Below are 14,904 nucleotides of genomic sequence, written 5' to 3'. Positions count from 1 at the left end.
CCTGCCAAAAGTATGTAGGGTAATGTGTTATGGTCTGATGAGACCACAGTTGAACTTTTTGGCCATGATTCCAAAAAAGTATTTTTGGCATAAAGCCAACACTATGCATCACCAAAAGAACACTGTTTGTGATGGAGTTTCTTTGCAGTCTTCCTTAGTCAACCTCCAAATTTGAGGAATTGTATAATCAGGAGTGCATTGCCCTCTGACACACAAAAAGGGAAGGACAGATAAGACATATAAAACTGTCCTGAGCTCAATGGACTGATTTACGATATATGTCTCCACTCTGTTTGTCTGTTGTGTTAAGCTTTGAGTGCAAAACAGTCTCAAATTTCTGAGTGCGAACATTTATTTAGATCAACAGGAATGTCTTCCCCTCACCTCTGCATCTGTATGTTATAATTATGTGCCATCCTAATTAGTTTCATTCAATAGCCTAACAAAGGGGGCGATAGCCCCGAAAGCTTTCTTGCTGTAATATCATGTATTTTTGTTAGCCATTAAAAGGTATCATATCTACAAAATTACTTGGTTTCTCGCTCTGAGAACAATCACACATTGCTCTACTGACTAACACCGTACCAAACCATTTTTTCGTTTTACCCAAAAGAACACCATAACAGTGAAGGATTGTGGAGGCAGCATTATGCTTTGGGGCTGTTTTTATGCTGCTTGAACTTTAGTCAAGGTAGAGGGAATTATGAACAGTTCCAAATTTCAGCCTATTTTGGCACAAAACCTTCAGGCCTCCGCTAAAAAGCTAAACATAAGGAGCAAGTTCACCTTTCAGAATGACAACGATCCAAAGCATACGTCCAAATCAACAAAAGAATGGTTTTGCGAGAAGTTCAAAATTTTGCAATGCCCCAGCTAGAGTCCTGACCTAAATCCCATTTAAAATCTGCAGGTTGACCTAAAAAGGGCGGTACACACTAGATGCCTTTGCAATCCAACAGATTTGAAGCACTTTGCAAGGAAGAGTGAGCAAAGATTGCCAAGTTAAAATGTGTTATGCTGATAGACACCTTCCCAAAAAGACTGAATGCTGTCAGACAGTCAGAGGGTACATCAACAAAGTAGTTTTAGGGTGTGCATATATATGTGTAACAGGCAGGAGATGAGAGCATGTTTGGGTTCATGTTGGCTATGCAATCCCATCTGGTCACATTACAAGTGAAAGTTCATGACGCCAGTCTGTAGTAGGCCGTAGTGAGGGGCAGCTGTGTAGTAACCCAGAGGTAGGGATCTCCATCATTTGTAAGCCTGTTTGTCTTTAAATAAGTGATGTTAATCTTGTGTAAATCTGTTTGTTTCCTTATCCTATTACTGTGATGTGATTGGTAGTTTGGGAATTGGGGGAGGAGTTGAGTGAGAGAGGTGAAGAAGAAGAGAGTAGTTGGTGGTTGGAGAAGGAGGTGCGCACAGAAGAGACGGGCTGATGCTCCTGCCAGGGCTGAGCTGCAGTTGTGTATCTGCTGTTAGAAGGCCTGTCTCCTCTGGGGATGGAAGCACAGGAGATGCTGCCTAGGAGTTGGTGTGGGAGTGCAAGCATCGCATGCGCCCACGCTGAACTGCATACAGAGGGGAAGCGCAAAAACCCATTACAGCTAACCAGTAAAAGCTAAAGTAAGAGTGATTTGAAAGACCATGTAACACGAAAAAGTGTCCTTCAGATAACAGCGACTGAGGATGTGTGTTCTTTGGGAAAAATAACTTTCTTTTGTCAAGTGTGTCCGAAAAAGTAGAGCTCAAAAATCTATTCAGAAGTATGTATCTTCATGTTGAGAAGTACAAGTAATTTGCTTGTATTGGAAAATCAACCTTGGATCATGAGTAAAAGGAAACTGCATGTTCCAGGTTTTGAGAAATCATTTTTGTTTGTGGATTCATTTATCCATCGCAAGTAACATATTACTTATCTAGGGACACTGGCGTCACAGCAATAATCTTGGACTCATCTGTGGTAATCAAGTCTGCTAAATTCTTATCAACCTTGCTAGTGACTGAGCTGGACTATACTTCAGCTTTTGGGAAAGGAGACGGTAGAGCCACCCAAAACCGCTGCCATCTTGAACCCCACTATCTCCCCAGCTGAAGGTTTGGTCCTCGGTTGCTACAGGCTGGAGCTTGGCATCATGAACAGGATGATTCCTCTGCGCCATGTATGTTGATTAGAGATGAGTGAGTATACTCGCTAAGGGCAATTGCTCGAGCGAGCATTGCCCTTAGCGAGTACCTGCCTGCTCGAGACAAAAGGTTCGGGTGCCGGTGCGGGGAAGCGGTGAGTAGCAGCAGTCAGCAGGGGGGAGCGGGGGGGAGAGAGGGAGAGAGAGATCTCCCCTCTGTTCCTCCCCGCTCTCCCCCGCAGCTCCCTGCCCACCGCCGGCACTCGAACCTTTTGTATCGAGCGGGCAGGTACTCGCTAAGGGCAATGCTCGCTGGAGCAATTGCCCTTAGCGAGTATACTCGCTCATCACTAATGTTGATAGAACAGTAAAATGGACCTACCACTGTAATACACTTATTTGTCTTGCATGGCAAAGAAAAGACTGTCAGATTTAAGTTGAACCTTTAGTGGGAGCAGAATGTATGTGGCAAAGGTGTCCTACAGGCTGGAAAAAGACTGTTTTGTGCTGCTGGATAAAGTGGAGTTGTTGGACATTCGTGCACTGGTGAAAAATTCTGATGACAAAATGGATGCACAAAATGGCGCCTAAACTACACCTTCCTTCCCTCAGGAGGAGCCGGCCAATTCTTCCCGCCTTTGATGAGAAAAAAGTAGGCGGGACTACCCACCACGGAGTTGAAGAGGAGGGAGTCTGGAACCACCCAGAGGTGAAGCTAGTGGTGGTAGCACGAGTTCACCTGCAGTGTACTCAGAGGAGTGGTGAGAGCCCAGACAGTACAGAGATGGCTACTGCTCGAGCCATGCAAGCTGTGCCAGCTCGATACTTGGCACCCAGACCTCGGTGGTACTTCGGGGACAAGAGGGAGGTACAGGAGCTGATGGCTTCCCACTGTTCGTTGCCTGCAGGATCTTTCCCAGCACAGCAAAACATAATTGAGGTACCAGAGTCCTCAACAATCACCACAAGACTGAGTGATGTGGCTGTGGCCTAGAAGGATACAGCAACTGTTTCTGCACCTGCAAGAAAGAGGGATTGGACCTGTAAACTTTTCACTACTCATGCAGGAGCTGTTTGGTCACATAACCCTCCATGGATACTCATTCATTGGGACAATTGGGAGGCCCGATGGGCCATACCAGAACATTTATTGCCCTTTGTTATGGAATATGGAGAGGACAATTTCTCTTTTGCATTTCGGGATGACTGGGATAATCGCCCTAAGGGTTCACCTTATTTCGCTGCCGCTGCTAGACAGCATGGACAGGGTGAATTGTCTGTTCCAGAGTCCATGGTGGAACCGTACCAGTAGTCTTTGAATCTTCCAACACTTCAGGATGCAGATGTGGAGGGGTGTACATAAGAGGACGCAGAGGTGAGGAGATGGACATGTCCCGTTCTTTGTTTTCTTCAATTGGAATATATTCTTGGGACAGTAACTTGACTCCCACTGGTTTCAGCACTGAATCAGATGTGGAGAAACCTACACGACCCACCAGAGTTCTGTGGTGTTGAGGACTCATGAAAGACATTTTGGGACATTTGTGTTTTGTTGGAGACTGCTATAATTTGGTTGACGTGGTTTGAAAAAAGCAAGAAATCTTGTTTTGCGTGTGCATAGTGATTATTTTCCAAAGGAAAAATATAACAGTTATTTTGTTTATTAGCAGTCCTAATGTTCATAATAAATATACCAATAACTGTGCAGGAGAGAGTGTGTTGGTGAGTTAAAGTTGTGCTGGGGGTCACGTCTCATGTGTTCTGAATGTCTAGACTAAACATGTGTCTGAATGTAGTCTGGTCACGAGGTCCCCGCAAAATAAAGCCTACTTAAGTGAATTAGAACTCCAGTGTCTGTTTGTGTCTTGTCAACATTTCTATTGTCTTGGCAGCACACCCTCATCACCATATTAGTCATCTCGCCTGGGGTGTTAATAGATTGTCCTCCACCCAGTGCGAGCAGGAAGAAGTGAGAGTCATTTCACTTCTATCCATTTAATTGTCTATCAGTCACTCTTTTTCTATTTGTGTGTCAGCAACAGTGTGCTTGTTATTTGAAGCTTTGGGGAGAAGAATTATGAAGGGCTCCATAGCATATGCTGGAGTATCCCGAGTTCTAAGTGACTGGCCAGTCCTCTTTTTGCATGCTGTCTTGTATTGCAGTCTGACACCGAAAATGGGATCCAGATAATATTAAACCAGGGTGGGTTCAAGGTATTTCCTGAACCAAAGGGGGTTGGGTGTAGCGATTCTGCCCTGCACTCTCTCGACTGGGATAGCAAGTTTGTAGTTTTGGTAATGGGTTAGTACACTGAGGATTTCTTGCCTCAGTTATTGTCTTTATTTTCAAAGTGATGCCGGGGTCAGCTTTCTTCAAGTAGGGGGAAAACTGTAGTGACCCAGAGTTAGGGTCCCTCCATCACTTGTAAGCCTGTTTGTCTTTAAGTAAGTGATCTGTAACTCTGTGCATGAGAAAGATCACATTGCGTGATCAAGCTTGAGAAAGATTACATTGCGTGATCGAAATGTCGCTGTTGTTTCTATGGAGGAATAAAAATCTTTTTTTATCATTTTGGCACCCGTGTATGCTGCTGCCAATTTCCGATTGCATCTCATTCTTGGGAGCGAGGGTTCGGGCTCCTTTACTCTGCGGCTCATGCATTGTTTGGCTTCATTTTCTCCTACCTAATGAGGATTATAAAGTGTGCTGCTGGTTGCTGGATTTGCTTGGCACATCGCAGAAAGATAGAGCATGACGCAATTTTTTGTTCTCTCAACATTCCATCAGTGAAAACATCACTAATGGGAAGGAAACCACTGAAAATCATTGGTTTTTATAATCTACTTTTTTACTGACTCTCACTAAATCACGCAACAATTTTGTGATTTTCTCGCCCATGTGAAGCCCCCCTAACTGACTCTCCACTGCCTGCTATTAACTCCTATTACTAATTGAACTGTCCAGAACTGGGTGGTTATGTTTATGGACTTTGAGTCCTTCCATGAGCTTAGGGCTCAGGGGCTAGACAAAAACATAGGTTGTAGAGTCATTATTTACACTCTAGTTCTGGGGGTTTTGGGCTTGTTGGTTCTCTAATCACCATTTACATTTTAGAGATAATCTTAAGGGGAACATAATTATATACAAACTTATATGTAGTGACACTACATAAGCAATTACATTATTTATTTTTTTTCCACCCTAAAAGGTTTTATTAGTTTTTCAGTGGAATTGCATAGATAATGCTTTACAACGAAGGGGGAAATCTATCTGAAATGATTAATCTTTGTTAGATTTTTTCACATAACATAAACACTAGAGATGAGCGATCATACTCGTCCGAGCTTGATGCTCGTTCGAGTATTAGGGTGCTCGAGATGCTCGTTACTCGAGACGAGCACCACGCGGTACTCGTCTCGATTAAACGAGCACTGACTATTGAATTCAATGGAGCCGGCAATACAGCCGGCTCCATTGAAAGCAATGGGCTGCCGGCGAGCGCGGGATGAATTGTCGGGAAGGGCTTAAATATATAAGCCCTTCCCTGCAATTCATCCAAAATTGTGTAAAAAAAATATATATATATATACACGCCTTGTCCCGGCAGAACGATGTTAGCCCATTGAATTCAATGGAGCCGGCAATACAGCCGGCTCCATTAAAAGCAATGGGCTGCCGGCGATCGCGGGATGAATTGTCGGGAAGGGGTTAAATATATAAGCCCTTCCCTGCAATTCATCCAGAAATGTGTAAAAATAAAAAAAATATATATACTCACCTGGTCCCGGCAGACGGAGTTCAGCGCGGCCAGCGGCAGTCCTCCTGAACTTCTCTGAACAGCTGTGAGTAGTATTCAGCAGCCGGGGATTTAAAATCCCCGCCTGCTGAATGAGCTGCCTCTAATTGGTCACAGCCTGACCAATCAGAGGCAGATTCCACTCACACACCCATTCATGAATTCATGAATGGGTGAGTGACTGCTGCCTCTCATCTGATTGGTCCCGCTGAGCCAATCAGAGGCAGCAGTCACTGCCGCTGGCCACGCTGAACTGCGTCTGCCGGGACGAGGTGAGTATATATATATATTTTTTATTTTTACACATTTCTGGATGAATTGCAGGGAAGGGCTTATATATTTAACCCCTTCCTGACAATTCATCCTGCGATCGCCGGCAGCCCATTGCTTTCAATGGAGCCAGGTGTATTGCCGGCTCCATTGAATTCAATGGGCTAACATCGTTCTTCTCTGCCACAGCTGTTACAACTGTGGCAGAGGAGAACGATCTTTATGCTGACAGTGCGGTGGCGGGGGGTCTCACTCTTGCCACTATTGTGGCTTAATAGTGGGACCTGGGAACTTGAGATGCAGCGCAACATGTAGCCCCTCGCCTGCCCTATCCATTTCTGTGTCGTTCCCATTACTTTCTTGAATTTCCCAGGTTTTCACAAATGAAAACCTTAGCGGGGCACCAGTCATATACAAAAATGCTCGAGTCGCCCATTGACTTCAATGGGGTTCGTTACTCGAAACAAACTCTCGAGCATCACTGAAAGTTCGACTCGAGTAACGAGCACCCGAGCATTTTGGTGCTCGCTCATCTCTAACAGTAAAGCATGGTGATGCAAAAATTATGATGTGGGGATGTTTTTCATACCATTGTTTCTGGCCTTTTTATTGCATATGAGGGATCATAGATATTTCAACATGACAATGACCAGAAACACACCAGTAAGTAAACAAGATTGTGGTTACGGACAAATAGGATTGAGGTAATGGAGTGGCCAGCCTAATCCCTGACCTCAATCCCATATAGAACTTATGGGGTGACATCAATAATGCAGTTTATGGGGCAAAACCAAAGAATGCAGAAGAACTGTGAAATGCAGTACAATCTTCCAGGATTGGAATACCTGTTCAGAGGTGCCAAACGTTGGTAGACTCCATGCAACACAGATGTCAAGCAGTTCTCAGAAGCAATGCTTCTACCACTAAATATTAGTTCAGTAATTTAAAGTAAAGTGAAATCTTTAACAATTTTTCACTTTATACATTGCCTTTTTGAATTTTCATAGAAAAATGCTAGCACTGTTTTTTTTTTTTTTTGGAACAGGCAATAATTCATTTTTTTTGCTTTCTGCAAACTGGATAAATCTTATTGTTTTGATTTAGAATTGAATGTGTATTTCCAGTGTATTTACATTTATGGAAATAAAAGTTATAATAATAAATCTGCACTTTATTTGCTTTTTGCAAACTCATAACTATTTTTTAACACTACTATAAATACCTTATTGGGGAGGATCAAAAGGGACCACATCACCAAAACCCCTATTAGACGAAGATATAAATTATGGAGAAATATACACTCCATCTACCACTTCTCTACTTTTATTTATGTGTAATATATCCAGAGATTTAGCCCAGCAAAGAAAGATGGACCCCCACTCCATTCAGACAGTCTTGGTTTTGGGATGTTGATTCTATTCAAAACCATGTTCAGTCTGAGGCAGTAAAATAACAGAGCTCTCACCCTTCCATGCTTCCCCGATGCTACCGTCTCACTGGCTCTTCAGTGCCCGCTGGTCTTCATTTCTGGGGTCCGGCGATGATGTCCCAGACAAAAGGGCCATGTGACCGCTGCAGCTAATCATCGTCTCTCTTCAACCAGAGGATATCTGCAGTGCTCATGTGACCTAGTGTCAGGTTGTCATCACTCCCCTCCAAAGTTCAGCAGGGATCGAAGAGAGAGAGCATGGAAGGTGAGTAAGTGCTCTGCTATTTTACTTTCAAGGTTTTGGACACAACTATGTTCCTGAATAACCCCTTCATCACGTGCGACGACTATTTATCTGACTGTGTAGACTACCATGTTCTGTTGTGCCTGATGCAGAGTGCTTCGTCGACCCCAGGATACAACTGTCCCGTTACCTGATCCCTTTATAAAATACAAAAACCATGCTGATTCTAACAGATACTACTCATTTTCATAAAAGTCCAGCTACCCTCTAGATGTCAATTTTATCAGTTTGTTTCCAAACCCTGCATTCTACTAGCAGAGAAGGATTATTATGGTCTAAGAAAGTATAAAATCTGGATTGTTGATGAACACGAAAACAAAATTATGATTTTTTTTTAAATAAAAACTCAGTGTATTCAAAACAAATGGTAGCCGGACTCTTGTGAAAGTAGATAGTAGTACATCCATGATCAGATAACATGAATTTCACATTTCGAGTCAATGTAAAACTCTGACAAATTTCATCTGAAATATTTGGCATGTTACCCTGCAGACCTTAAATTTAGTTATATACAATGTATTTCTATAGCAAACAGAGTCCATTTTAATTTCCAAATAGCTCATAACGAAATGGACATGTAGAGAAATGCTCCTATTGCCCATCATTCCAGATTCCTGTTCTTTTCCTCTGCATTAGGCAGATCTCACTCACACACCCATTCATGAATTTATGAATGGGTGAGTGACTGCTGCCTCTCATTGGCTCAGCTGGACCAATCAGATTGCTCCCTGCGCTAAGCCAATGAGAGGCAGCAGTCACTCACCCATTCATGAATTCATGAATGGGTGTGTGAGTGAGATCTGCCTCTGATTGGTCAGGCTGTGACCAATTGGAGGCAGCTCAATCAGCAGGCGGGGATTTTAAATCCCCGGCTGCTGAATACTACTCACAGCTGTTCAGAGCAGTTCAGGAGGACTGCCGCCGGCCGCGCTGAACTCTGTCTGCCGGGACCAGGTGAGTATATTTTTTTTTTTACACATTTCTGGATGAATTGCAGGGAAGGGCTTATATATTTAAGCCCTTCCCGACAATGCATCCCGCGATCGCCGGCAGCCCATTGCTTTCAATGGAGCCGGCTGTATTGCCGGCTCCATTGAATTCAATGGTCAGTGCTCGTTTAATCGAGACGAGTACCGCGTGGTGCTCGTCTCGAGTAACGAGCATCTCGAGCACCCTAATACTCGAACGAGCATCAAGCTCGGATGAGTATGCTCGCTCATCTCTATTTACTGTCTTTACAGTATGCTATGGCTTCAATTCAGTGTTCTGACATACTGTCTGCGGCCACTGGACCCAGAGAGAACAATTTTGATCTCATCATTCCACAAAATGTGGCACTTTTCCTCTTTGGGTAGGTCAATGTGTTCCTTTTCAAATTTTAGCCTATTCAGGACATGTCTTTTTCAACAAAGGGACTTTGTGGGGAGTTTTTGCTGGTAACTTGGCTTCACTTAATCATCTTCTGATTACTCACTGAAAGTTCAGATCTCTTTTCATCTTTCTATAGGTGATCATTGCCTGAGTTTTTGTGATTTTGGCTATTCTTCGATCCATTTTAACAGTAGTTTTCTGCTTCCTTACGTATCTTTCAGGTTTGAGTTGCCATTTCAAGGCATTTGGCATCATTTTAGCTGAGTAGCGTTATTATTTGCTGCACTTCTCATATTGTTTTCCTTTCCAATCAACTTTTTAATCAAAGTACGTCCTTCCTCAGAACAATATCTGGAACAAACTATTTTCACTAGTATTTCAGAAGGAAATGCACAACAACATGTGCAACATTTGCCACCCTCCTAACTTAAATACAGGCCAAAATTAACAGCGGTTATTCCACAGAATTAATGACTTTACCAATTGATCTCCTCACTGCTATTATTTTGAAAGTTCCCCTTTCAATTAATGATTCAGGTACTCAGAATGAGTGGCACAAACGTCCTAATTGTTGGGTCTGTTTATTTTATTATTTGCTATACTTACAAGTAAATCACTTGCTATGTAGAAATATCACTCCTACCAAAAACAGTGATTTCTCAGGTTAATGATTTTGGATTACTATTTTATTTTGAACACTACTGTACATGTGGGTTTGCATTGGAAATTACACTCGTTACCTTATCACTAGTTTTCTATTGCAATTTTTTTTTTTTGACACACTGGACACACTATGTGTATATTATTTAAAATTATATTTAGACACAGGGGCTCTTTGATCTAGTGGCAATAATTCCTCCTTCACTGTACATAATAAGTTTAATAATGATTTTGTTCATCCCTGTGTCATACTTGATTATTATGTTGCACAATATTATTATTGTTTTTACTTATGTATCAATGGAAATTGCAGAGGCAGTTAGTCTAATACTTACCTCAGATTACTTATGTATCAATTAGGGCTTAGTCACACGGGCGCATCTGTGCCCGTGTTACTGCAGGTAGAAGACGGACGCACTTCAGGACGGACGTCTCTCTGCAGTGCCGGAAGAAAAAACATGTGACCGGCTTCATTGCCGGTCATGTGTTCTTTCTTCAGCGCTGCGGGGAGTCGTCTGTCTTGAAGTACGTCCGTCTTCTTCCTGCAGTAAGTGCTTAGTCACACGGCCGCATCAGCGCGCGTGTATGGGTGCCGAAGCGCCTGTGTGACTAAGCCCTTATTCATTAGATTTATGCACTTGATAATTCCTATTCTTTACACATGCTTAGATCATTATTTTAAGTATATATCTATTCGTTATCATAAGTGTGCTATCTATCTTCTTACATCTTAATTACATGCAGGATTATCAGAGACGATAATTGCTAGTGTGGGGTACACAGCTAATGTGTGCAGGGCTTAAAGGGGTTCTGTCATTAGAAAAAAAAGTTCTATACTTACATATTCCTCCCCCATCAGTCTTCTTATCTCATCTTCTTCCTGCCGATCTTCTCCTGTCTCCTGCAGTCACCCCGGGTCTCCTCACCTCCAGCAGGCCGATTCTTCTTCCAGTGACGAAGTGTCCATTCTCTGTTCTCCTTCCTTCAGGGCAATGTACACTACGTCACTAGTGATGTAGCATTCACTACACAGCAGGAAATGACGAAGCCTCCACTACCCTGTTTTAGCACACAGGTGAGCCACTGTGCATGTGTATTCACGGTCTAATTAGGTAAGTATAGAATGCTTTCGGCGAGCCAGTGCGCATGCGCATTCGCGGCCTAATAGGTAAGTATAGAATTATTTTTTTATAATGACAGAACCTCTGTAATCTAGCACTTTTTTATACCTTCTCGATGTGAAAATTATAAGTCCCGATGCATGTGATTTATTATGTTGTCCAAGAGTACAGTACATTCACAATCCTCAGAATTGCTGCAGATTTTCCACAGAATTTACAGTACAAGCACTATAGACAGGATCTTATATTTTATTTCTTTTCAGATTATGGAATGGTGTTTCTCCTGTAGCTCAGCAGAATGGTGACACAAAGCAGACATTGTATTGTAAAACCTATATGAATACCAAATCTGTAAAAAACATATCATTTTTAAATCTTCGCTGCATTTTAAGATTACTTGTGTTAATATGCTAGCCAATGCGGTACCCAGCAAATGTGCAAATAATTTTATCTAAAATGAAATTTTTCTGCTGAAAAATCCCTCTAAAGTGCTGGTCACTGGGTGTGTCCCTTCCTTCTCTAATAACAGATATAACAAGATGGATAATAGGAAGTAAAGGAGGGTAATGGCTTCTCATAGAAGTCTACGGATAGGAGAGGGGATGGAGGAGAAAGACTCACACAGACACCGCAGCTGCTAGATAAGAATCAGAGATGCAGCCTGCAGGGGTGAATACTGATGAAAAATTCAAGTAATATAATAGCCAGAAATAGTGTGATTATTCATTTACACACAGCAGCTTTTTAGGAAAAGTAATCTGAAAGTGCAGATATGTTTTAAAGAATTTACTGTAATAGTGCATCAATTTATAAGGTGTAACATGTAGTTGTCAGGTCTGGCGGCTCTTAGGGTCTCCGTGCCCGCATAACCAGTCCTAGTACCTGGGCTGCAGGGGTGCGGCACAGGGGAGCCCCGATCTTTGTCACCTCTCCTAACTGCCGCGATCTAATATGCCGGCTTTGGGCGTGCATTCCCGTGCACAGGGGGCATGCACCTAGTTAGTCGGGTTGCTGGGGGCGAGGCAGGTGCTGTCCTGCGCCGTGTTCCCATTGCCATGACTCCTAAGCGCGCCTGCCTGTCTTTAGCAGGTGCCGGGGTCTATTTCTTCCAGCATCCAGATTTTGGCTCCTGCTGCTGTCAGGCTCCCCGCCCCAATCTGCTGCTGGGGCGGGAGTTCTGACAGCATTTAAACATCTCAATTCCTGCCAGTATTTGCCAGTGTATGTTTGGTCTCCAGCTACACCTGCGTATCCTGTATTTGATTCCCTGTTATAACTTGCTTGCTTCGGATGTGACTTTCCCTTTGCCTGACCCCTTGTATCTAGTTCTTCTCTGTTGCCGACCCAGATTGCCTGACCTGCTTTGTGTTTGTTTTTCTCTTGTATTTCTCTGTGTGTCTGACTCTGCCCCGCATCCTTAGCTAGTCTAGGGACTGTCGCCCAGTTGTCACCCTAGGGCCTAGCCTAAAGGGGCAAGTAGATAGGGACAGGGGTTGCGGGTAATTCAGGGACTCCCAGTCACCCAAACCCATTTTTCTGACAGTAGTTGATAATAAATAAAAGAAGTAAAAAGAATTTCATTTTACAGTTAATGTGGTTTATAACAGTGGCAAAAACAAAATGTAAAAGTGGATATATAAATACTTAATCACTTGTATAGTCATTCATCAGTATCTTCCACTACTTTTCATGTATAGTAATTGGTATATTTTATTAGTTTATGTATATAAGGGCTTCATATCTTGTTGTTCATGTAATTTGAAAATCAACAAATAAGGGCTTGTCATTAATTTTTGGCCCGATTTCGTACAGTAGAATTATCTACTTATGTAAAGTAAGCCATTTATATAAAAATACAGATAATCATGTGAAACCCCCTCCATTTCCCTCATTAGCAAAAGTAAACACTGTATATGTTGTTTGCTCAAGTGGGATTGTGTTTATGCAAGGAATCTCTAGCCAGCAGGTTTTTAATTAGTGTGAAGATAATGATCAGTGACTATATAAGGAATGTCTTCAGCTGTAAAATTTCATTTACTGGTTGTATCCTGTCTTGGTAAAAATCCAGTCCCGTCAACCATTCAACATCTCGGACACGAGCACCATGAAACTTAACCCTCTCTTCAACCCATTCTGCCTCTGGTTTACTAACCTGGAAGGAAGAAAAGATACAGAGGAGTGAAACACAAACTACTTTTAAGCATTATCTAATATTCATTAGATAGTTTTTAAATGGTATAATACATATGTTACCTTTAAATGCATTTAAGTAAAATAATGTGCATTTCTAATACATTCATAAGATAAATCATGTGAACAATTTAAAGGCATGACAAGCAAAGTGAACATTACATGGAGCGATTATCTCCCAAATTCTCATGTGTAATCCTCCTGTGTACACATGGCGACAGGGCGCTGAGACAGAATTCAGTCACTTGTCAAAGTCGCTTGTTTATTAGCAAAACTAAAAGCCAAGCGGCTATTGGATTGTCTAAACAGGAGCTGCTTAATGTTTGAACAGCTCCTGTTTACTGTGAATGGTGATGGGTGGGCAGGAATAATCCCAGACAGAACACATCAGTGCTGGTTGTGCGTCCCCAGGTTAAATACTGAGGAAGCCCTGAAACGCGTTTTTTGGATGCTGGATTTATTAATGAAAACAGATGAGCCGAGCTTAAAATCACATCTTGTGCCTCTGTAAGGAAGAAAAAATAGGGATTGTGCCTACAACTATTTTTTTTCTTACATGTATTTGCAAGTCCGCCTAGAAAGGTATGACGTTTCGTGAGCTGGCTGCACCCTTTTTTATATTCATCAAAAATTGAGCAATTCTCACTCCCTTAATTAAAAAAAAGTGAAAAAAGAGAGTAATAGCCCATTTGTGCACAATGATTGTTGCTCAAAATTCGTTCAAACAAGTGAAAGAGAGCGACAATTGTTACGCATAAATGCGAACCTATTATGAACTATTTGTTTACTTGTCATTAGTCTCCGAGTTTCAGCCTGCATAAAAGTATTTGCTGGATCATTCGCTTGTCATCAGGTTTAGGGCTTATTCAGACACACAGAGCTGATATACGGTGTCCTTGTCTGAAGGGGGAGGAGGATGGAAGAGCCAGGAGCAGGAACTGAGCTCCCGCCCCTCTCCGCCCCTCGCCACTATTTGCAATAGGAGGGGGCGAGACAGGGGTGGAGCTGAGTACCGGTGCTTAGCTCCGCCCCATCCCGCCTCTCCCATTGCAAATAGTGGTGAGGGGCGGGGAAGGGGCGGGAGCTCAGTTCCTGCTTCTGGCTCTTCCATCCTCCCCCCCCCTGCAGACAAGGACACCGTATATCAGCTGGGCGTGAAAACCGAGCCGATATACGGTCGTCTAAATAAGCCCTTAAACAGCAGTTGTTTAAACAACTTGTGGGAAGGGGTGATTATTTGCCCAGCTAAACAAAATGACCCATTCAAAAGACAATCCACATACTGAGGCAGTAGTAGACCATGGCTTTTTCTTTGCACTAATTAAAAACCGCTCACTTAGAGATTCTTTCAAAAGCCAATCCCCATACTTAGAGAATGCATTTTTTTCGTTGCATATACACACGCCAACCGAAGCAAACAATTGGCCACTTATTTTTACATAAAAACACTACCAAACGACCCAGCAAAGGATCGAAATGGTGAGAATGGTGTAAACGTAAGAAAATTGCATGTACACCAAAACGGTGATAATGAAAACTGCAGCTTGTCCCACAAAAACACGCCTTCACAGAGCTTGTTCAACATGAAAACAAAATAGTTACGTCTCTTAGAATATAGCAATACAAAAATAAT

At 42.5% G+C, this 14,904-nt stretch overlaps 1 protein-coding gene across 1 annotated transcript in view; it reads right to left on the bottom strand.

The window, feature by feature from the left end:
- Nucleotides 1-11,216: 11,216 nt before the first annotated feature.
- The window catches only part of ENPP3 (ectonucleotide pyrophosphatase/phosphodiesterase 3), a 110,466-nt gene continuing 106,778 nt past the window's right edge, over nt 11,217-14,904 (bottom strand). The window contains exon 25 of the mRNA XM_066605563.1: nt 11,217-13,233. Within this exon, the coding sequence (XP_066461660.1) occupies nt 13,081-13,233 (153 nt within the window). The 3' untranslated portion in view covers nt 11,217-13,080. The remainder of the gene's footprint in view (nt 13,234-14,904) is intronic.

Source organism: Eleutherodactylus coqui, chromosome 1, assembly GCF_035609145.1.
Source record: "Eleutherodactylus coqui strain aEleCoq1 chromosome 1, aEleCoq1.hap1, whole genome shotgun sequence".
In the NCBI taxonomy this organism is placed as follows: Eukaryota; Metazoa; Chordata; class Amphibia; order Anura; family Eleutherodactylidae; genus Eleutherodactylus; species Eleutherodactylus coqui.
This window is presented reverse-complemented; position numbering and strand designations above follow the sequence as displayed.